Consider the following 25358-nt stretch of genomic DNA (forward strand, 5'->3'; position numbering starts at 1 on the left):
TAAACAACTATAGTCTCATAACTATGATTTACTTCACAGAAACAAGAATCTCCACACGTTTGTTATGAAACACTCTACCATTGTTTTATTTTCATGGTTTCAACACTTCTTTAGGGAAATTATCTTAATTCCAAAAGCAAATTTACATTAATCATCAGAAAACCTTATAACATATACATCAAAATAAATACATCTTCTGGTCTTCACTGTTGTATGACTTCACTTGCATGAGAAATATACTACCTTAAAACCTGCACTACAAACTGAGTAGAAAGCCTTAGAAATGACAGCAGGCAGGAAGTCAGGGCACACAGACACACAGACACACAATGTCCACATGCCTCGTGGGGTGAAACTGAACAGCAGTTCCTCCAGTGCAGCGATCTTCATTACACTGGCTTAGTGAGGCTTGCTGACAATGTGCCTTACCACAAGTCTTCTCTTGCTCACGCCTGAAACCATAAATATTTTATTCTGTTCCAGTACACACACACACATGCATGCACATGTGCACAAGTGCACACATGCAGGCATGTGTGCAAGTGCACCCTTTCACATGTTGACCAAGAACCTCCTACCATAAGTGCATAATGTTCAAATCACATGTTAAAACCACAGTCACTTGATTGACCTCCTCTCCAACCCCTGCTACACACAGCCTTCCTCTAACAACCTCCTTTCCTTATCTCATCTCTCTATCTTTGTCTCACTCTTTCTTTCTCTCTTTGTTTCACTCTCACTCTCTCTCTGGCCCTCTCTTGCTCTCATATCCCTGATTTGGCTGCCTGCATTGCATCCTTCAGATTTGGGAGGTTGGGGAGGTGGTGCAGCAGTGGAAGTGTCAGGAGCTATTTACATCACGTCCTCTCAAGGCTTCCAGAGAGATCCTTCTCAGCATCAGCTCTCCTCATATTGACACCTCATACTCTCTCGTGTCCTGCCAAATACAAACAAAACAAAAATGTCTCACTTTCAAATATAGGAATAGAAAACTCTCCACAAGTATTCAGAAGGACAATGGCTTCTACAAAGGGATATAAGAGCATCTGCTTTTTGTATAAGAATAAGTAAATGGGTTCATGCTAATTTATTGTCCATAACTTTCAGTTAATGTCAGCTATGTCAGCATTTCATTTTCCTTTAAAATAATTTTTAATTTGGCATTAAATGTGGTTCTTTACTCTACTCACCCCTCCTGTCTCATATAGGGGGTTGTCAAACTCAGTCTCCACGGTGATCTGGCTGTATGGGTGCGGGTACATGAGAGGTAGGCGCAGGTTGGAGTGATACCGACACCTAGATCAGGACAGCAGATTGGAACAGTATTGATTCTTTGGTTAACAGTGCTCCAGGCAAAGTATATACATTCAACCTGTAGAGACAAACTTTTGGTTTCCTAAGGTCACATGTGTGGTTTCATTTCTCATATGGCAAGACCAACAGACACACACACACACACACACACACACACACACACACACATATATATATATATATATATATATATATATATATATATATATATATATATATATTAAAAATATATACTGACCTCGTGATATAGATGTAGGCCCCTCCCAGCAAGACAGACAGCAGTAATACTAATATGAATATGGCCAGAGTCAAGCTTCCTCCATCCAGAGACGTCTCTGCTGTAGCCTCCGCCACTAGAAGAACACAACACATTAGGAAAAGACAGACAGAAATCCAACATTAGAAAAGACCAAAGGACCTAATTAAATAATTAAATAAACACATGCCTTCTGAGCTGAAGCTAATGTTAAAAATAGACTCATATGAACACTGCGGCTGGTGGAATGCTCAACTGGAATGAGACAATAATGGAACTTGCCTTCTAAAGCATGGTTACCAGAGCACTCATGATTGGCTAAATTTGGATAAAAGGACAACAAAAAAGAGAAATCAATAGTACAGTACAATAATGCTGTTTATATTCTGGAATACTGCGAAGGATCGACCTTACCTCTACATAGGGGCAGTGGGCCACTCCAAAATGAGGGATTTCCCAGGATGCACTTGATGGCGATCTCTCCAATGAGCTCATAGCCCTGGTAGCACATGAAGGTCAGGGATTCTCCCGGCAAATACAGCCTCTTAGACAGGATCTGATAGCCGTTGTCTGGGAGACCAGGATTCTCGCAGGACACCGCTTCCTCCGCTGGGGTTGAGGGTGAGAATGATGCAGCCAGAGAATAAGAATAAGAATAAAAATGTGGCATTAATACAGGAGATATTGCCAGCAGTGTTAAGAGACAGGTTAAGGAAAAATGATTTAAAGAAACAGTAAAAATTAAAATGACCCAAGTCCAAGTTCAAATTAAGAAATCTGTTTCCAAAGCTCACAGACACAGCGTGGCAGGCGAGAGGTCCACACTGGGGTCCCAGGCTCTCGGCCGTAGCAGGTCAAGGTGGCGCCACCCTGCAGGATGTAACCGAGGTTGCAGCTGTACTGAATGGTGGTTCCCACCAGCAGTTTGGGGTCAGAGAGCGTCCGTACAGAGTGCTCAACATGGCCCGGGTCCGTACAGTACATAACTACCAGGAAAGAGACAAGCAGGACTTAACTGGCGCAACCTTCACTAGAGCTCACTTCCCAAATCTAGGGGTCCTATTAGCTCCTGAGTTCCTCCAACTAATCTTTTTCTTATTATCTAATGTGATGATTATTGAGAATTAGCTGAGGTAAAACAAACAAAACAAGAGTGTGTAATGTGCACATTACTTGAGAAATGTTGAGCTGAGTTAAGAAATACTGATGTATAATCCATTTATTTACCAACATTACTGAAACAGTTTCCCAATTATGGGAACATGTGTATTGTGGAAAAGGTTTTTTAGAGAACTATTCAATTAACCACCCTTATGCACAAGATCATGGAAAGATGAACAGGACATAAGTCTTTTTTTTTTTCTGTACTGCAACACATTGGATTTGAAATGAAACAATCTCTATAAATTTAAAGTGCATAAGATCATATTTAATTTGAAGATATTTACAACTATTTTAGATGATCCATATAGGGATCACTGCCTTTTTTACACATCTAATGAAACCTGAAATATATAGACAGATTAGCAGAGTTTTTGAATAAAACTATTACGTTTATTATTTGGTTGCAAATCCCTGCTTGTATTCTGTGACCCAAAGACATCACCTGATTGTAACTCACAGATATAACCCGTGAATCACAGACAAAACCCAACTGTGACCCACAAACATCACCTGACTATAACTCACAAACATCACCCGACTGTGATCCACAGACATCCCCTGACTGTGAGTTAGATGAATGAATGGTCCCAAAGGTTGGGATTCACTATGCTTTGTTAACTCAGCTCTCCAGAATTCTAGTGCTCCTGAATTTATGGATATTTCAAGTTATTTACATTCATGAGGAAAGAATCATTAAAACCAGTGGCTATATTACCACGGCTCATTTGACCCCACAATCAATATAGAGAGGTCATTCACTTAGACTGCTGCAGCCTGAGCTGTACACACACACCTCTCCACATTCAGAAAAGGATTTCCCTTCTTTTGCTTCCCTTCCTCCTTTAAACGTGTGGCCAGTACAATAATTACAATAGCATATACAATCATCATCTTCATCATCATCATGACTATTTTCCTAAATACATTCCATCACCAACTAGCTTGATTTAATAATGTCTTTTCTTTCTGTTTCACAGGTTTTTTAATATGTTCCCTCTGTCTCCTGCATCACCATGGACCGCTCCAGACCTAGAAAGGAACAGGCTCAGAACAGGCTCAGCAGTGCTGCTATTCCTGTAATGACTTCCACCAGCTAAGTTCAGTCTGAATATACACAATGAATGTCAATGTGTCTTCAAAGTCTGTTTCATGTCTCTTGAGGTGTAGTATATTAAAACAGTTCTGGTGATGTGTTAGGCCTTGACTGACATCACCTGACTGTGACTCACAGACATCACCTGACTGTGACTCACAGACATTACCTGTCCCTGACCCATAGACATCACCTGTCCCTGACCCACAGACATAACCTGTCTCAGACCCACAGACATCACCTGTCCCTTACATACAGACATCACCTGACTGTGACCCATAGACATCACCTGTCCCTGATCCACAGACAACACCTGTCCCTGACCATAGACATCACCTGTCTCAGACCCACAGACATCACCTGTCCCTGACCCATAGACATAACCTGTCCCTGACCCACAGACATCACCTGTCCCTGACTCAGACATCACCTGTCCCTGACCCATAGACAGCACCTGTCTCTGACCCACAGACATCACCTGACTGTGACCCATAGACATCACCTGTCCCTGATCCACAGACAACACCTGTCCCTTACACACAGACATCACCTGACTGTGACCCATAGACATCACCTGTCCCTGATCCACAGACAACACCTGTCCCTGACCCATAGACATCACCTGTCTCAAACCCACAGACATCACCTGTCCCTGACCCACAGACAACACCTGTCCCTGACTCAGACATCACCTGTCCCTGACCCACAGACATCACCTGACTGTGACCCATAGATATCATCTGTCCCTGATCCACAGACAACACCTCTCCCTGACCCATAGACATCACCTGTCTCTGACACAGACATCACCTGACTGTGACCCATAGACATCACCTGTCCCTGACCCATAGACATCACCTGTCCCTAACCCACAGACAACACCTGTCCCTGACTCAGACATCACCTGTCCCTGACCCATAGACATCACCTGTCCCTGACCCATAGACAGCACCTGTCCCTGACTCAGACAACACCTGTCCCTGACCCATAGACATCACCTGTCTCAGACCCAGACATTACCTGTCCCTGACCCATAGACATCACCTGTCTCAGACCCACAAACATCACCTGTCCCTGAACCACAAACATCACCTGTCCCTGACCCACAGACAACACCTGTCCCTGACTTAGACATCACCTGTCCCTGACCCATAGATATCACCTGTCCCTGACCCAAAGACCTCACCTGTCTCAGACCCACAGACATCACCTCTCCCTGACCCACAGGCATCACCTGTCCCTGACTCATAGACATCACCTGTCTCAGACTCACAGACATCACCTGTCCCTGACCCACTTTTCTGCAATTCATGCCACTAGTCCTTCTTTCATGTTAAAACCAGTGTGCTGTATCACAGAGGTAAAACCATAGAAATGGCATCACTGTCTAATTACTTGTGGATTTAATCTATTTCTCTGCTCCTCTGGACTCACTTTTCTCACAGAAGGGGGGCTGGTTGCTCCAGATCAGGTCCAGCTGACACGTCAGGGTCTCTTTCCCCACCAGGTCATAACCCGGGTCACACTGGTAGGTGATCCGAGCACCCCGCACCAGTGCCGTGTGGGAGGTGGTCTTCCAGCCGTTCTGGATCTCTGGCAGGTCCGGGCAGGAATCGTTTCGGGAGACCTCTGAATCCAGAGGAAATGGATCCTTAGGACTGGACTAGTAACAAATTCTAGTGCTTGGATGGACCACTGAAAGAGGAAGTATGCATAGATCTGCATGGTGAAAAGCCAGAGAAGCACAAACTACTTTGCACTGTAAGGCATGACTGTGATTGTGCATTCAAATTTCAGATATGATTTAAAATTAAAAGCAAAAACTTCAGTAAAAGTTAGACCCATCAGGCAAACCTCAAGGGCAAACCAGCATTTCCCCACCAAACAGCAATAAATGAATTTTTCATTTTCATTTCATTTCATTCGATTCTAAAATGACAGACAGAGTTATAGCTATTACAGGTTTTAACTTACATTTTGCTCTTCTAGGATACAGGATTAGTACTAATGTCATTTAAATTGGCTTTGTTGTCTAGATACAGTGGAAACCGGTAGCCAAAGGTCTCTGTACTTTCTGATGAGGAAAATTAAACTGACTGGGTCTGTGTATGAGAGGGAGTGGCTAGCATAAGCCATTCACAGCAGTTCTGTGCTTGGATACCTGCATGAAGACACTCGAGCTTCCATGTCCCATGAGAGTGGGACAAAAATCCAATGTGAGAGAATGAGGGCAGAGATGAGAGGATGCAGACAGTAGAAGATAAGAAATAGACAGAGAAAGAACGGTGAAATGAAATGGGAGACAGCCCAGCTGGGGAACTGTGAGGGGTCCAAAACACTTCACAGCAAATAACAGTGATTCTGACGTGACTTTCTTGTGTGTTCTAGTCTGGTGCCAAATACTTTTAATTCATGTTGTGCCACTGAAAATAAGAAGGATTTATGTGTATTAGTCATGGGTTCGATTGCTAAGGAACACACAGACTGTCGTACTGATACTTCTATGTAAGTTACTCTGGATAAAACTGTATGCAAAAAATGTCATGATTCAAAAGCTCAATACTTAATTTAAAGTACCGACAAAAGTAGCTATTAAGGGTCTCCCTAAAAGCCTACAACCTTCCCCTGAATAAGACAGTGATGGTGAGTGCTGCTTGCCTCTCTCATGAGCACAGTTCTCTTCCACAGCCATTTAATCACGATCCTCTTACCCATGTAGTTGATGACGAAGCCCTCCCCTTTGCCAACACCAAGCCAGCTGGGTCAGAATGGAACGTGATGGTGAGGTCCGGCGTGGATGAGGACAGCTTGAACGGGCTGATGCCCCCCACATACTGGCCCAGGATGCGTGTGGTCACCTCCTCCCCGTCCAGAATGGTCAGCATGTCACTGTCACTAAGATTCAGCCTGGATAAAGAGAGCCAGAACGCAAGGTGTGAACAGGCGGGTCAGTAACTCCCAGTATCTTATGCCAAAACTCGAAAACATCAGTAATCACAGTGTTGAGCCAGGCAGCATGCTGGGCTTAGAACTGGTGAGAGGAGAGAGCAGAAACTCACAGCTGCACATCCAGAAGGACGCGCTTGTCTTCGCCGACGTGGATCCGCCAGGTGCAGTCTTCGCCCTCGCCGTACCACTCGGGCCAGTTCGGGGACAGGACCACGCCGCTTGGCCCAGTGAGGTCTCCACCACAGAGTGCTGTGCAGACACGGCACCAGCACTACTGAGCATGCTCACTAAACACACCACTCATCACTTCTACACTGCTACTGTCTCAATTATCATCTTTTTCTGGCAATTCACCCAGCTCTTGGTGGGGCAAAAAAACATTAAAAAATGTCTCTCTGAGTAGCTTTGTATTTCCACTAGTTTGGAACAGTCTGTCTCTTCAGACATATGAGTTTTACTGATTGTCATTAATCCAATGACAACAGACTTGTCAAAGACAGAATACATCCAGTTCCACTTCAAGCCCTTTACTAGTGAATGGCTCATGCTCTTAATTCTTCAGTTGGGTTTTCTTGTGAGACTCTAGACTGCAATTTGGTTTCCTTGATTAAGCCTAAGTAATGGCTCACTGTGCTGTGTATAATGAGGCTAACTGAGGTCAACTACCAGAGCCTGAGATAATTATGATTAATTCCATTTTGCTTCCATTAGCCCAGTAATGATTAATCTGCAACTATCTCTCCTTTGCCTCCCATCCAAATCTTTATTCAATATCAATATCTTCACTACCATATAAAACAAGACATTTAGTTACTCCGTCCTTTGTAACGATCTACTTACTATTGGCAAAAAGTAACTATATATATGTGTGTGTGTGTAAAGCATGATATTTAAAGAATAATGCTGAAAAGACTGAAGATGATTTGCTTGTGGGATGAGATGATAAATATTCAGAAAATGAACAGCTAATCTTACATGCAGAGCAAATGGGAAATAATTGGTAATTAGTTTCATGGGAGTAAGTGCAGATTATCACTTGGATTCAACATTCACATTTGCTGCAGACACGGCGCGCTGCATGCTGAATACCTTTACACAGGGGTTCGGTGTCGTTCCAGTAGGGGTCTCGTGTGTTGATGCACTCGATGACTGGAGGACCCTGTTCCAGCGAGTGACCCGCGTCACAACTAAACTGCACCATGGTGCCCACGCTGTAGGATGTATCTGTGGTGCTGAAGTTTCCGTTCTGAATGTAGGGCTCATAACAGTGGCCCTTCTCAAAAGCTGTACAGGTGGGTTGGGAGAGTGGAAGCTGAGTGATTGGGATTCTACTATCATTTATGGTTTTACTGGTTTTACTGGTCCCCATTTACCGTAACGGGGTATGTGTGACTTGGGAAGCGTACCCTCGTAGCGGATGCTGAACCCAGTGTTGTGTTGGTTCGGCTGGTCCGTTATGAACTGCACCCTGACTGCTGGACCTTCACTGATGACTCCCTCAAAAGGGATTGGACCCCCTCGAGCAGAGTCGAACAGGACGACAGAGCCAGCATCGAGGCCACTCCACAAAACCAGCCTGAACAGAGCAGAGATGCAGAGTTTGAATCTACAGCAGAGACACGAGCAGAAAAACAAGCCCAGGCAGACACACTGGCACTGACCTGTCTGTGTGGCCCAGGACCATCCTCTCCAGGTGAAGATGTAGTCTCTGTCTGTTGGGGGCCTCCAAGGACCAGGAGCAGCTGCGGTCCAGGGTGTTGTTGGGCCCTGGATGAGGTGAAGGAGACAGCACTCTGCCTACGGTGGCATTCTTCACCATACCTCCACACAGAGCTGGAGAGGGAAACGGTTGGGTCTCGTTTATAAAAACCTGTAATCCAGAGGGTTGCACTGACTTTTGTTTCGTCCAGTGTACTGGTCGAGGCCTGTCCTGACCCTCACCTCTGCAGCTGGGCTCCTGCTGGCTCCAGATGGGCAGGGAAGCGTTGAGGCAAGTGAGTGTGGATGCCCCCTGCAGATGGTAGCCCATGTGGCAGGAGAAATGTGCAGTGCCTCCTGGGTGCAGATCCAGTACAGACACTTCACCAAAGTGAGGCCGGCGGGGCAAGGCACAGCTCAGACGGAACACTGAAGAAAAGAAAGATAATCATTAATAATATAATATAATAATAATAAATAACAACCAATACCCATATCTATATGCATCTTCTAATGTAATTACAGAAAATCTTATGGGACCCTGATGAGCACAACAAGATTAATTGGATGAGAAGTCTCTCTTGTAAGCCACTGTTTAAAACAAACCGGTGTAAATGACACTATAAGAAAGACCTCAGTGGTCCTTGGAAATTATCCTCATGAGTGAATCTAAGAGTACACTGCACAGCTAATGGACACAACAGATCCTATCAGACAGATAATTAACCAAATTAACCAACTGGGAAATGATGCAATTAAAAGTTCAGACACAATGTAACTTTAACAACTTTGTGAAACTTCTCTATGTACTGAACCACTCTGGAACTTCTCTATGTACTGAACCACTCTTTGGAACTTTTCTATGTACTGAACCACTCTGTGGAACTTCTCTATGTACTGAACAACTTTGTGGAACTTTTCTACATACTGAACAACTCTATGGAACTTCTCTACAACTCTGTGCAGCTTCTCTACTTGCTAAACAACTATGTGGAACTTCTCTACATAATGAACCACTCTGGAACTTCTCTATGTACTGAACCACTCTGTGGAACTTCTCTACATACTGAACAACTTTGTGGAACTTCTCTATGTACTGAACCACTCTGGAACTTCTCTACGTTCTGAAACACTATGTGGAACATCTCTACGTACTATGGACTCACCCTGGTAATGAAGCTGGAATGTGCCTACACCACCCTCAGGTGAGGAGCGGTAGAAGACCGAGATGGTGTTGCTTGGGCTGCGAATCACCTGCCCCTCCACCAGCAGTGTGTGATTAGCCAGCACCAGTAGATCCCCGCCCTCATCAACCCCTCTGATCGACAACTCCTCACCTTCAGACAAATTAACACTTTTGACCTACAATGATGAAGAAAACAAAGGAATTTTCTGTACTTAATAAATACCTATATGATCTGTATTACAGACATCATGGAAATTAATAAAGTGGTTGACAATACTAATATTAACTCACACACCATTCTTTGGTGAGCAAATATAATTTTTTTTAGTGATCCAGTTTCACTATCTTGGTGCACAGTAGATTAACCGCCGTGATCATTAATGGCATAAGCAGGGTTCTCCCCACTGGGGCTCCGGATTAGAGAGATAATTGGAGATTTTGTTGCCGTGAGAAAGACATGGGATTAAAGCAGGTTGGCAGGCGGCAGGTTAGCGCCTCTCACTAACATCTGTTTGTGTGGCAGCAGCTCTACACTGCTGTGCGTCACAGCACGCAGTACCTTCAATGACCAGTGGAGGTCACCTTCAACCTGTTATTGTGGGTTTCACTAGTTGCAACACCTGTAGTCAAGATCTCTGTGGTCCATTGGGGAAATCTGATCGATCAGAAAGCAAAAGCTTGCTGGAATCCAACCTCACTGTTCTCACTGAATTTCCCAGTGGGCCATAATGAATCACTGTGATGTAGAACTGCATACTGTTACAGGATATGATATTTTGGTTGAAATCCCTATAATAAATTTGAGAGAAATAAAATTGATTATGTGTAATTAAATCGTGCTTATTCAATTACAATTTCTAAAATTGAGACAAAGAACAAACTTGATAGTGATAAAGGAACATTCAGAACATTTGAATTTTAATGGTGTAAACCAGAAACTTACAGCATAAGGTATGAAAAGACCACATCGGAAGAAAAAGCAGAACAATCCGGAAATGTGCTTTTGCATACCTGCAGTTCCACGCCGTAGCCCATGTACACGCTCACTGTGTATGAGCAGCGCAGGAACGTGCCGTCTGGGAGAGGAGGATCAGCTGCTGAATCGATGTAGCCCTCGGGGTCTGAGAAGCTCACACCAAGCATCTCGGACACAGCTGAGAGAAGATAGAGGCCATTCAGTGTTCAACATTCAAACAAAATGGCCTGGTTTATTTAAGGAATTTAAGGAAAGCCCAGTAGAAAATTAGGTTTTAATCAAATGTTGTGGTGAGAATATGGAGGACTGGTCTAAGAAAAGGATGAAGAGCTGTAAGAGATGTAAAGAGACTAAAGATATTAAACAAGCTTGAAAATGTCTAATTCAGTTTCCCTCACTGTGATTATTTATGCAACAAGTCTTGTTTGTGTCTCATACTTTCTGTCCAGCAATAATGCTAGATAGGCCCACGCAACATCCAGCACATTCAAAAGCTTTCATTTATGTACTACAGCTAACGTACAAGTTCTAATAATGTCAGCTTGACTGAAAATTCATCCTGATTAGAAGCTGCTCTGAAGGTTTGCCTACCTGAGGGGAGAGCACCTGGCTCACGTCCTGTGGCCGTAGCCGTGGTGACCACAGTCCCGGCAGAGAGCGCACCACTGTCAGCCTCCTGAGGCAATGTGGCAAGTCTGACTGAGCCATGCATCGCTGTGGCTTTGGGCACCTCAATAAGACCAGTAAGAGCAGCTAGGGGCTGGGTCATGTGGGGAGCCCCACCATGTGCAGGCAGTATCTTCCTCAGGAGGTGCTGCTGTTCTGGAGACAGAGCTCCGGCTGGGGGTCTGGACCCCAGGCTCTTCCCCAGCATAGGGAGCAGGTCAGCAGGCAGCGCCGTGGGCAGCTCCATGCCCTTCTGAGCCAGCAGCTGGTCCTTATGGGCCAAGACAGACTCCAAGAGCTCCTGTCCCATGGAGACAGCCTCACTGGTGCCTTCCTGCGGAGCTGCACCCTGGACCACAGGAGGGGAGGTGGGGGGAGGAGTTGGAGCTTCATCTAGAAGAGAGAGGTGAGGAGGTTGATGATAGCATGACATGTATATGGTTGTTTGAAATGACACCAAAGACAGACTACATCCTCACTGTTGTGTCCTCACCAGCCTTATAATAACATCAGGTAAATCGCAGAATTATCTTATTTTTGAAATGCAGTTCAGCAAACAGTGTGGCAGCGCAGTTTGGTTCACATGCTCAAAGAAGCTAAGCCGACAGGAGCTGGTGAGGGAGGGGGCGTCCAAAGGGTGTCCAGCTCTCCACGAAAAGCTCCTTATTACTGCGTCCTTTCTCTTGCTGCATCTCTCTAATTCAGGCCTACACTCTTTTATGGAAGGAAGGGATTGAAGCACAAATTGAGCATGTCGCGGGAAAAAAGATGGACACGGGTTCCCACGCATGCTAATATTCCATACTAGGTTTCCTGCATGCCAGCCCACAGCCAGCTGCTACACAACATCTAAACAGCTCATTTTTTGGCTGATAAGAAGTGAATGAAGTAGGAATAATCTTCCTTACATGACTAGAGATCACAGCTGTAAAGAGGAAGGAAGGGGAGAATGCCACAGCAGCTGTACTGAACTAGATCAGTGTTATTAGACATGCCTGTTCTTTCTGCACTGCAGGAAAGGGAAAAAATATAAGAGCAGAATTATATAACAGAAACCACCGTTGATTACAATGATATATAGATAGAAATATAGATAGTCTGTGTGTGTGTGTGTGTGTGTGTGGTGTGTGTGTGTGTGTGTGTGTGTGTGTGTTTGTATATATATATATATATATATATATATATATATATATATATATATATATATATATATATATATATATATATATATATATATATGAAACACATACACAAACAGCACAATAGCACTTACAATAGTCAAACGAGAACTTCTCTGCCATATTAGCTATTTAAGATTAATCATTATCATAACTCAAGGTGAGAAAGTAAGAGACTCATCAATTAAATACTCTCAAAAAAAAGACGCAGTTGGTCTCAGATGGGAAAGACTGTCTGGTGACAGCTTTTAGTATCTAGATATGAGGTGAACCAGTAAGAACTGAGCCTGTTGTATTGAAGTGATTATGTGGGGTGTTGTGTCTTAGTAATAACAACTGCATATTCTATTATTGTACTATACATTACCATCATACATTGTTATTGAAAGACAGTACTTTAAAAATTAAGTAGAATTCATTTTAAGGAGGTTCCAAGAAATTGTGTTTTTTGCAGCTCAGTGCAATTGCTCTAATCATGTAAACTTAATAAACAAAATAAAAATTAAATAACCCTATTCATTAAAAAGAAGATACATCCCTTTGTTTTTTATTGATGTTTCATAAAAAGTACAACAAAAGGTCACATTCTCTGTCCTAAAGCGACTAAATCATATAGCTGTTCTGGTACTGTTCCTCCAAGCTAACCATTATAATTAATCACTTTAAATTGTGAGATTAGTTGCTTATACAAAAGCAAAAATGTAAAAAATGTAACAAAAATAAAGCACTCATGTTCTTATTTTAAGGCCTGGCTCATTATATTCTGTCACAACACTGAGAAGTCTTAGTTGGAAACAGAATGTGCCTGTTTTCTGCCATGTGCTTGCCTACAGACATGTGCACAGCCATCCGCAGCGCGTTTGCTCTCCGGTCCTTCCCCTCAGCATTCCCCTCCATCCGACTGCCTGTTTCACACTCTTGTTCTTACTTATTTTTAGCAAGTGGGTCAGAAAAACTGAATGCAATCTGATTTGACACTCCACTTGCTTCTCGCACTGGGTAGGTTGTGGCTACTTAAGATTTGAGTCATTATTCACACCTTTCAGCATCCCAGAGGAGAGTAGAGCAAGACAGCCACCCAACGATGGCCATGGGAGTGCTATCCAAATAACGCGCGAGGGGAGGAAGACTGGTGGAATTCCTGCCCGGGTCCTGACTCTACTGACAAAACCTCAATAACTGGAGTCATAAAAATCATTATGGCGACTAATATCCTCCTCTATGTGGAAAGACGAACAAACTATTCTATCTCATTTGAAATTGCACTTGTCAAGAAGACCCATTTGCATGGCTGAGTCAGCCCTGAGAACAGCAGGAAGAGCGAGCACTCATCCAAAAGCAGGAGGTAATGAAGGCCTGCAGCATCCAGCTCAAAGCCCCAATCTGCACAGGCTCACACCTGCAGTCCTGCACACCCGCTACCCAGCCATGCGCCGACTGAAGAATGAATCCTCGGCCTGTCATTGTGTTAAACCTTTTTCAACGCAACCGTGTGCTGTTCTGTGCCCTTGTTCTCGTCTCATGGTTGTGTTTCTCTCCGCTCCTGCTCCCCCGCTGTTGGATTATGACTCAGACCGTCTTCCCCTCTGCAGAGGCGAAGCAGTCGCTTTCGGTAAATGGCCAACATAGGAGAAGGTAATACAAAAATATATATATCAGTACCCGAATCGATGCAAAACCTAATCCCAACATCATCTGTGTTAGTCACAAATCTGCAGGAATGACACGTGGAATCCATTCAGTTTAAGGGCTACGAAAACAGGAGAAGAATAGATCGTAAACACAGCCTACACCCATAAAACGGGGGTGTTGGAGATGTTGAACCAACTGCAAATATCCCTTGTTAAGGGGCTACAAAAGCATACAGACAGCAGATGTCCTGGTCCTATAAAGTCTATTAAACTCTGTTCTTCTATATGTTCCCTGAAATGCAAAAGTAGTTATTTTCAGCAGAATCATTCCACATTCAACCCCACGTGCAGAGGGAGATTTCTTTCGTTATATGACGCTGACAGAAGGGAACTAACAAATCTGCAGCGGAATGCCCCCCAAGACTGTGCCACGTGCGTCCCCATGCTTAACAGCTGTCCGGGCTCTCCGTCACGGACCTATTGGCACAGGGTGGGAATTGGATCGCTGTAACAGGCCATTTTTTAATTTAATATTTGTATTAATTTATTTATTTTGGGAGAGTTGCTTTGCTCTTGAATAGATGCCAGCCAATTTACACAAATTGACACAAAATGGGCACGTATTTAACGTCTTAAAAACCAGCATTTCTTTAAATGAAATAAATGGCTTCATTTGACTGGCTTGTTAAAGAAACGGTATTTTTTTTTCCCTCTGGCACAACCTCTGTGCTCCACACAGTCTCTTCTTGTCACAGCATTCCATTATCACAGTTTAGCACCATGACTGGGTGCTGACTCATTAAAGGTGTCAGTGAGGTGTGTGTGGATGGAATGTGTGTTTTGGGTGCCAGCGTGTTGAGATGTGTGAGTGTGTGACAGTAGATTAAGAATTGCACTGTGTAATTCTGAACACACTCTACAGTTAATGGTTGTGTGAACTGAATATTCATACACTTTGCTTAATAATGTGGTTTTATAAGCTCAGGGGAGGACCTGCCTCCTTTCTGGAGACAACAGTCACAAACAGTGCAAATTCCGACCTGCAAGGCCATCTGCAGTAATTACTAAAACATTCTACATAAAATTAACTCTTTTCCATAGTGTCACTTTGAAAGAGAAATACAGCAACAACTTCATAAGAGATAAAGATGGCAGAGGTATTTGTTTTAAATGTAAACAGGTCTACTACAGGTAATCTACAAGAGATTCGTTGACATGTTGTGCTGTTTGCGACTGAGTGGCTTCCCATTTCCACCTGGGTGCTTAAAACTAAAACTACTCACTACTGTGGAAAACAAGATATCTCATTCCACATATCTCATATCCACTCAAATAACACGTGTTGCCTCAGTGTGATCAAGCTGACACACACACACACACATTCTGCAGAGGTCACTGCATTCTCCCCCATCCTACAATAACATCTCTCCATGACAATTACATGTACGCTTTCCATGTGACCCTACTTTTTCATTAGTACCTCTCTGTGACTGAGATCACCTCGCTGAGGAGTCCTGCGCAGGACTGCTAATTCCTGCATCTACCTCATCAGATGAGCGTGTGTGATGCGAGCACACCGGCAACCATGGCGCTTATCGCTGTAGAGAAACCCAGCACACCAGGGGCAATAGATGTAGAAAGAGAGAGAGAGAAAGAGAGAGAGAGAAAGCACATGAGCATGTTTAATGATTTCCAGTGAGGGCTAATGAGGGCAGCACAGACAGGCGCGCTGTGCGGTCGATGCCGTGCCACTCAGGCAGCATGTCCGCACCATGTCATCTGAAGGACCATGCTCCCACTGCTCTAAAATAGAACCATCAATTCCCACAGTACGAGCCTCAGCACAAATCATCTTCAGCCAAAGTGCTCTCGTGTTGTCATCGCTGGATCGATGCTTTTTGGCCTTGTTCTCCTGACCGGGGACGAAATCAACGGCGTCAGTAATATGTTCGAAGCACAGCTCAGTTGTGACGTGCGTTCAGTAGGTATGTGTAGTCAAGTCTGTTGGTGACTGCAGTGGTTTAAGTGCATGTGGGTGTGCAAAATGAGATGTGCCAATCTTGGTCCAATGAGACAGATGGCAAAGCCTTTCAATGGCTTCCACTGCCTCTCAGGACCAATCAATGTAAGCCAGTAATTGGGGTTACAGTGAAAATCTCCAGCCCACTAAACTAGGGTGGAAAGCAGGTTTATGACTTTAAACACACCAAGCGACCAAATAACAGACTTGGACATGGAAGCCTTAAGTCTACAAGCGGAAAGGTTTCAGTATTTTTATTAAATAATTAAAAATATACACAAATTTGCGACTTGTAATTTCCTGTGTTATATGGGTGAAAACCCCCAGTGCCTGGTGGGAGTGTGCACTTTTTGGGCAGAGCTCATGGCTCTGGCTGGCTGGCTGCAGCTGAACTCTTGAGGATGGCACTGCTGTGGGTAGCCGGGCGAAGCAGATGGCATGGACTGCCAGCTCCTCGCCCAGGCTCCTCTCTCCAGCCTCGCAGGTGTAAGCAGCCTGCTCCGACAGCTGGGCACCCGTCTGCCTTTCATCTCCTCGCTGACCCCAGCCTCCCCTCTCTGAATGTCGTTTTTGTGATTACGTCGTTCCCTAAGGTGACATACAATGAATAACGCCATCCGTGATTCAGTAACACTGAGAACACCTCATTAACCACTTGTGCTCTGAACAAAAAGCAGTGACAGATCAAAAGGTAATATCCTTGTGATTCTTTCCTCTCCAGGGTTCGTTTAACTTACATGAACAAGAGGATCAAGTAGATCGGCACTGAGATAGATGATCTGAGCTCTCTCTCCCTCTCTGGAAAGACTCCCGGTGTTGATATTCGTATTGCCATGACAACCCATTTTCAAAGTACGCACCATTCACAATTAATGCAGCCTTTAAAACATTTACTTTTTGATTTATTAATAGTTTTGCACAACTCTGAAGTCCATATAACGTTACTGAACAACCTTGAAATCTTTATACAGTTTCTCTGGGCACACTGAGCACACAAACACTTCAACATCTTTAGCACAAGACAAATCTTATTGTCTTGGTGATGCCATAATCACACAGTGCTTTCATAACCGCAGCAGAACGCGGCAGTAGGGCGTCTAAGAGTGGGGCGTTCTGCCCTCCCCCCCACCCCATGCTGTCTTCTGTGCTCACCTCCTTACGTGGATATGAAGTAGGGAGATGTGTGAGCAGTGTTTCAATGACTGCTGCCCACATCAGAGAACTGAGCTTGCCATGGGCAGACGTGCCAAGGAGCCTCCACACTACGCCAATCATTCATTCAGCTTCTCAGCAGGACTTGCATGTGAGCACAGCCAGAAGCGGCACAGATCCCCCCGTCAGGCCTGTTCAGACCCCTCATAGCTTTCTTTTTATGACCTCAATGTCATCATCTCATTCATTCAGCTATAAAATCTATCACTGTACACTCTTAAAGATTTCTTTGTTGTAAATTATTTTTTTCCTTTGTGAAATATTCCTCAGGTTCAGTAGCCTACTGTGTTTTTGTGTGCAGTATCACAATTTTGTGGAATTCTTCACATTAATGAAACACAAGAGGGTAGAATAAGGACTTAAAAGTCACCACAAGAAACATTTAGTCAAGCTTAAATATTCTCTAAAAATACTCTTTGTTATTTTGAGATGAAGATGTCCTAGAATGTCCACCGACACTAAGCCCTAGTGCTTAGTAACCCAGTCAAAAGATGTAAATGAAATGCCATTTGGCTGATGAGCTGCGTGCCAGTGTTACAACTGACACTCTCCCTCTGAGATCAGGATGCTACCAACAAGCCTTGAACTGATTTATGTTTGTCATAGGACATGTGGCACTTTGGTATATCTGCAAACAGAGGACACATCAATGGGTGTCGGTGGGTTTCTCAAAGGAAGGCAATGAATTGGGAAGAATCACGGGGTGCAAACTCTTGGCCCCTGCTTTGAAGCAAAGGGAAATTGAAATATTAAGCATGTTAAATGCTCCGGATGAAATCAAAGTGTCATGTGCTAGACAGATGGTGCATGATTTTCACCAATCCATTCCATCTGCCTGAGCTGACACTGTCATATTAGAATAAACCTCCATGACATAACTGTGTGGTACAGATCTTCTAGAATGCATTGAATTGAAATCTCTTGTGCGAGAGAGAGAGTTCACTACTATTATCTATATTATACACTTTCATACGGCCCTGCTATAATTCCTCAAACTGCCAGTAATATGAAATGCAGTTTCACTTTTCTTTGACTCAACCTGTCACGAGTCGTTCTGTCCTCATCACTAAGTGAGCTTCTCACTTGGTAGAGTTGATGCATGTGTGCAGTAACAATGACAATGCTTCACTTTAAATAAAAAAGGATTTTGTCCATGAGGCTTCCTATCAAGGTAAGTGGAGGGGCAAATTCATCAGTATGTCATCACTGATTAAAACTGAATTTGATTTCAGTTATACAGATGCTGATCTGAGCTTTGTAAGCTAAGATCCAGTATTCAAAGTTCCAGCTACCATGCTAAATGTGACAGGCTACTGGGATCACGCAGGACGTGGCGCCTGCTGAGACGATGCCCATCAAATCCATTGTCAGACTTCTTTTTTTTCCCTTTAAATTGTGATATTGAGCTTTGCCTCATCTTTGCCATTCCTGTTTGTGCCAGAAAATACCTTAACAATAAGTAATGCCGTTTTATAATGGCAGATGGGAATTTTAAGAATTTTGACAGTTGCCTGGAGATCTGGAATTAGCCCATTCTTGTAGCTGACCTGGGGATGCCGAACCTGACACAGCACAGTGTGTTAACACAGTGTCATAATAAGGCTGAGCTGTCAAAGGCATATTTAAAAAAAAAATCAAATTCATTTAACCTCTTTAACTTTCAGTCATTAGTTCATTTTTGCACTTCTGGCAGCTTTAATAATATATTTTATCATTTAAAAATCAGCCATCATGATGCATTCTCTTTATTCCCTCGTTTTCTCTTGACATTGTAAGACCAGAATGCAGATACACAAGACATTCTCACCCATCCGTGGTGACTAAGGGAACTGTTCCAAGGATCAAGAGCTAGGCTAAAGGGATAGAGAATTGGAGTCAAAGGGGGGTCCTGGATTGCAGAAGTGCCCCATGGGCAGGGCGGAAGACATCTCAGAGCCCTTTCACTTTTGGGAAGCCTCAGGGCTTCAAACCCAAGCTGTGCATGTTTGATGAGAACACAACAGAGAGAATTTTCCAAGACGTTCTAAATGTGGGACCTGCCAACCCACTGTGGGGGCCATAACAAGGATTGAACGCAATCCTTGACCTGTGAGACGTTCCAGTGTTGAATGTTATAAACATTCACGTTCACATCAACGTTATAAACGTTGTGACCTTGGTTGTGATGTTGGATAAAATGGAAGTCAAACCTGTGTGTTCTGGCTGGCAGCTTAGGGTTCATTTATGCACTGGTTGTTCTAAAAGTCGCTATGTCACTAGTCCAGCAACACATTAGGAGGATTAAAGTATGCTCCTATATACTGAACATGCATGCTCTCGAAGGATTTAATGAGTTAATGTTTGTTTTCCTTTTATGTTAAGAACAAGGAGTAGGAACCACAAGCAACACACCTATTTCAGCCCCTTAGTTCTTACCTAATGACCAAGCCCCCCTCACACCTGTATTACATGCAGCCAATCTCACGTGCCTGTTCCTCAAAACAACACAATGTTTGTCCTAAATCTCTTAAAAATCTGTATTGCCATCTTGCTTGTTTTTTCCTATCTGTTTTTTCCTGGTTTCCAATCAGTCTATTTTCTTTCCAGACATTCCCTTGCCTACATACCCTCAGCCTCTCTCTTCTGATTTAGCCCAGGGTATCAGACACAGTGGCATCTCAGGATGCTGCTGAGAAGTGATGTGATGAGAGGAGCAATTCTAGCTGATTTTCCGAGTGCCGAATTGTCTATCACAAGAGATGGAGCAGAAATATACAATTTAACTAGATTTAGCACAGATGTCGTGACGATTGACAGTCGTTTTTACACATATTTTGGCTTCAAAGAAAGAAAAAAAATCACAAAACAAAACAATCAGACGCTTGGTTCTGAAACTGGGCCTTCATGTTCTGTGTGTTGTTAGAGACATTACTCCACCAACAGGTGCGCGCTCGTCCGCACACCAGGATCAAGGAATCAGACATGCGTTGCTGCCCGCGCTGCTGCAAAGCAAACTGCATGTGAGACGCTTGTAGAATGAGACGTTATCTCAGGCGACGCTGCTGGCCCACGTGCTATCCCACCGTTTGCCTAGTCAGTGTGGCGGCTGTTAAATCTCACATATTTTCGGTTTTCGTTTCATTTCCCAATTGTCCTGTGCCAGTCTAATCAATTAATTTATCGTGACATTCTTATATCTTCCACTTGTACTGCATATATTACTCTGTCTTCATAAACTGGAGCAAATGGTTAGGTCAGTTATCCACTACAAGTCCGTAATATTTTCTTACTGAAATATGACTTCCGCGATACAACTACTGCTTTACATTGAAAATCGAGTGACGGTTAAATTAAGGATCTGATGCAGAGTTGGGCACATATGCGTTTCTTGTATTTATGCCACTTTATCAGTGTAGCCGATGCATTTATGAATAATCTAACACTAGGCCTATGTACCATATTAAGCGGACTCACACGTGTCTTGCGTTGTCTGTATGAATAACACACATTCATATGATTTTGCCTGAATAATTTATTGGTGATGTAAATAGCCACATAGAATGATCTAAAAACACTGTAATGTCTACTGGCACTGTTGCTACAGCTTCAACAATTCCTCAGTCACGTTTTTATTGAAAGGAAAGGAACGCTGCTCTTTCCCTTTCAACCCCGACGTGTAGTCTATGCCATAAAATTAAACCTCCGATTTGATCAAGATTAACTACCGACGACCGCACAAAAACTGCCCTTGTTTGACTCAGTAGCGCGCCGTTATATGGGGAAGCTGATTTATACATATTCACTTGTACACAGGCACGCAGACAACATCTCCCGCAGTGTTTTCTTTTGTTGATACGCGTTATCATGCAGCAGAACAAAACAGCCCCACATACTGGTTTTTCAACATTATCTAGGTCCCCCCGTTCTCCCTGAAACACCAGAAGTAGCACATCTCAAATCTTAACTGTTCAAAACATCAGACATTGACAGAAATTCGCATACGACACCTATAAAAATCTGTGCGCTAGCTTATATGAATTCCACATGTCGGGTCCACCGTATAGATTTACGCACAGAACTTGCACGGAAAACATCCTAAAACAAAATAATTTTGTCGCAGAATAATTCAATTGGAAGCAAATAGTGAAATCAAAGTTTCCGAAGTCACCATGGTAAGGAAGGCTATGCGCGTGGCACAATAGCTACAAGAACGTGACTCAAAGTCAAGGGCATCTCCTCAGAGGCTCGAACAGTGGACCGTCATTTTAATACAGGCTGAGAGGAACATTACCTTGTGTCAAGATTACTCTCCACAGAATACCCATCCATAGCACGGCGCACAGGGCACGACTTTCAACTGAGCGTGTAGTCTGCATGATAACAGTCCAAAGGGCTGCTGCCCCAAAAACCGCACAAGAACCACGAAGTCCAGTATACAGCTTCGTGGAACAAGTCGGATGTAGTCGTCGAGGTTAACCAAGCAGGCGCTGTCGATGTCTCGTGTTCCCAAGTGCTTTGGATTTTCGGTATCCGCTCTACCACTACCGAGTCATCTCTTCCCTTGCTGGAACTCCGCAGTGTGGCTCACAGCATACTCGCTCACCCCCGCCCGCCTCTAATAAAAGTTGCTGATGCCCTCTTGCTATGTTGCTTTCAGCAGGTCTAAAGCTGTTTTCAGTTACTGTATCATAACTGCTGGTGAGCAGTTTTTTTTGTTTTATGCGCAACTCTATTTTTTATAAAGGGGCATTGAAAGAAGAGGAAGAAGAACAAAAACAAAAACCAGCCTCCGGTTCTCCTTTAAACTTTAACTCATATTACCCCAAATTCTCAAACTCACAAAGATTTCACACTGAATAATGAAAATACGAAACTTTATTACTTTAGCGTCACCAAATACAAATGGAAGTAACTAGAACCACCGCCCATTAGCCAGGGCTGGGCATAATATTCTGACCAATCACGGCGAGCTAAAGTCTAGTCACGGCACAGCACGAGCTTGTGTCACGCTCTCCGTGTCTTGCGCTCACCCGCTGTGAAAAAGCTCTTGTTATGCACGGTGAGTGCAGAGCAAGGAAAGGCCACTTCGCGAGACAATGCAGCCATGGTCCGTACTGGCAACAAACCAAGGGGCTGATCTCTACTGCGTGAGAAGTCAGTCTGTGGGTAGGAGAACACCTAAAAGAGTAGAGCTTTTGAGGCATCAGTTGTGCTCAGACCCTTATTTCTCATCATCTGCTGGCTAGAAAAGAAGGTTGTTTTTAAAATGACTTGTTGAAATACTGAATCACAGTGCTTTGTCTGGCAAGTACTGTTAATATCTCCAAGAGTGCTGAGAACATGCCTCATCATCTCAAGGAACTCATTCAATGAGAAAATGAAGCAGAAATTAACATTTCTGCCCTCACGTGCCCAACATATGGAGCAGTTACCTGTCCGTGGTGCTGAAACAGAACAAACAAAAAGACCAAAGACTGTTTTTGTGCTAAAACAGGAAGTTAAAATTAATTCATGCCCATTCTACTGAGACCTTTACTATTCACTGGTTACTCTGACAATGAGGCTGTACGGTGGGGTCTAATGTTTAGCTCAGACCGCTGCGTCAACAAGGCCTTGATGAGGATAATCCGTGTTCATTCAGGCCACATGGGTCTGCACATACCAGCACGATCACTGAGGTACATCTCATAGTGCTGGGGCTGTCAGTGCACTGTCTTCAACATGCCATTTAAAGATAAAATTTGATACTTCTCATGCTGGTTTACCACTGGTATACTTAAAACTGCTGTATGATGTATTTTTTAACTGTATCTCTTTTTAGGTTCATGGCACAGTTATCTATAGATTCATGACAAGTCTGATGACTCATATGCTGATAATGTTCACATTCTCTGTTTGGTAAGTCTGTTGAACCTCAAGGTGATTTTTCTCCAGCACATCAGCGCCAGAGTATCACAATACCCCTCCCCCCCATCCAACAGAAAACACTAAACACAGACTGAGACTGGGCCAGAAGCAGGAAGAAGAGCCAAGGCACACATGACAGGAATGAGACCTGGGGGGTAAACAAGAGGAAAACAGGACAGGAAGTACCTGTCCTGAAGTACCTGTCAGGGACTGAACATGACGTAAAATGACAAAAATAGGTGAGGAACTGTAGGAAAACAGATCTAGGAACAGGGACAAAGATTGTCAGGCACAGGGACAGACAGAGACATGCATACCAAGGGGAACTATGGGAAAAGGAATGGACACTGATACAGGGCACAAAAAAGTGAGAAAGTAGAACACGGGCAGACAGAAAGGCTGGCAAGAGGAGGGGGCCTTGGGGTGTTGGTGGGTGGGAGATGTGCACATTGTGGGAGCGTTGCAGGGCATGGCAGGTTCACATGCGCAGTGGCATGTGTCCTGGGCATGGCAGAGGCAGCACCCCATGGGCATGGTGCAGCAGATCAGGGAACATGGTGAGCTAGAGGCAGTTCCCTCTGGAGAGCATGAAACAGGAGGCTGGAGCTAAAGTGTGCAGGGCAGCTGGGACAATGGGCAGCGCGGAGGGAGGAAGTACCTGCTGGCTGGGCTGGCTGGATGAATGGGTATAGGTGGGATTGGAGACTATGTGATGCGTTAGAAGACCTTGCCCAAGCAATGTCCTCATGAACAGTCCTGTTACTATGGCGGCCATCACAGAAGGTAAAACAAAAGAAGTGCTTAACCCTAACCCTAACCCTAACCCTAACCCTAACTCTAACCTAACCCTCACCCAACCCTAACCCTAACCCTAACCCCTAACCTCTAACCCTAACCCTAACCCTAACCTAACCCTCACCCAACCCTAACTCTACATTACGCCAGATCAACGACTGCTGCCAATAAATACAGTAAATACACAGAATACTAACTGGAGACATCTGGGGCAGATTACACAAGGAATGGGTAAAAAAGCAGGACACAGGAGGTGGGTGTAGCTAAGGGTGGACCACAGAAACAAAACAGAAAGCATGTGGCTAGAAACGAAACCAAAACACAGAGCACAAGTAAAACCGCCGCCATGATGAATGCGATGCCAGAAGAGGGGCAACCATGACAAGTTTAAGGAGAAGAGATGCATGCAATGAGCTGATATTATTCAAAGAATGTAACAAGTAATCTCTATTTTCATCACATTTGTGGCACATTTTAATTTTTCTGAAGCCATAAAATATATAAACCTGTGTACATTGTTCACATTGAAAAATAACAGTTACTTTTTCACCTGTGTGAAATGTAACAATGTAACAATGATATCCACAAGCTCAGAATAATAGCATCTATAACTGCCCAAGAGAAAATGACCTGATCCACTTTTTGCCTACAAGAAATATTAATCAGAGTCACTGAAGAAGGAAAGGTTTCCTCTTTTCTATTTCAGCCAATAGGTTAACATTTACATGGCAAGTCCACCAGAAAAACCATACTTACAGCATGCAACACAAAATCCATACAGTTGACACTAGGCTAGGTCTGCACCGTTAATGTCACACTGAATGAATAAGCCTTAGGGAGAAGAAACTCTTATTCTTGCAGCACTATTGCAGCATGTCACAACAAGCTCTCTGTAAGTCTCTCTCCTGAAATCATACCTATATGTGTCTGTACGTGCATTTGATGTCATACACCACAGCTCCATCTTGATGTTCTCCACTAATGTAGACATGAGCGCAAATGAGGTTAACTCATTTTTATCAACCTCTGCCGTGTGTTTGTGTAGGGAGAGAAGCACAGGGCCCACACATGCTGCGGAATCACTTCAGCCCTCCCACGCACTCACTCCATTTGGGCTCTACAGTGGCTGGATGTTATGCGTGGGGGATGCAGGGTGCACCCATGTGCCCATGAAGCACACACTGATAACTGTAGTATTTGTTTTCCATGCCAACTTGTGCATCCTTGTATTCGTACACCTCTCTGCTGTGCAGATATAAATTCTCTTCAGACACAAAGACCTGCAACTCTGCAAGTCAGCCTCTAAAATGGCGCTGGCTGGAATCGCTTTGTGC

At 43.8% G+C, this 25358-nt stretch overlaps 1 protein-coding gene across 1 annotated transcript; it reads right to left on the minus strand.

Moving 5' to 3' along the window:
* Positions 1-62: 62 nt before the first annotated feature.
* LOC113584006 (seizure 6-like protein) lies at positions 63-22231 on the minus strand. Its single transcript, XM_027020687.2, is given in 18 exon segments — positions 63-937; positions 1191-1296; positions 1553-1667; positions 1853-1888; positions 1985-2179; positions 2365-2556; positions 5262-5456; positions 6539-6574; positions 6577-6734; positions 6887-7025; positions 7866-8060; positions 8183-8352; positions 8438-8609; positions 8718-8903; positions 9641-9836; positions 10672-10814; positions 11228-11695; positions 21614-22231. Coding segments are annotated over 18 exon segments (2817 nt in total). The 5' UTR covers positions 21699-22231; the 3' UTR covers positions 63-907.
* Positions 22232-25358: the final 3127 nt, after the last annotated feature.

Source organism: Electrophorus electricus, chromosome 17, assembly GCF_013358815.1.
Source record: "Electrophorus electricus isolate fEleEle1 chromosome 17, fEleEle1.pri, whole genome shotgun sequence".
NCBI classification, from domain to species: Eukaryota; Metazoa; Chordata; class Actinopteri; order Gymnotiformes; family Gymnotidae; genus Electrophorus; species Electrophorus electricus.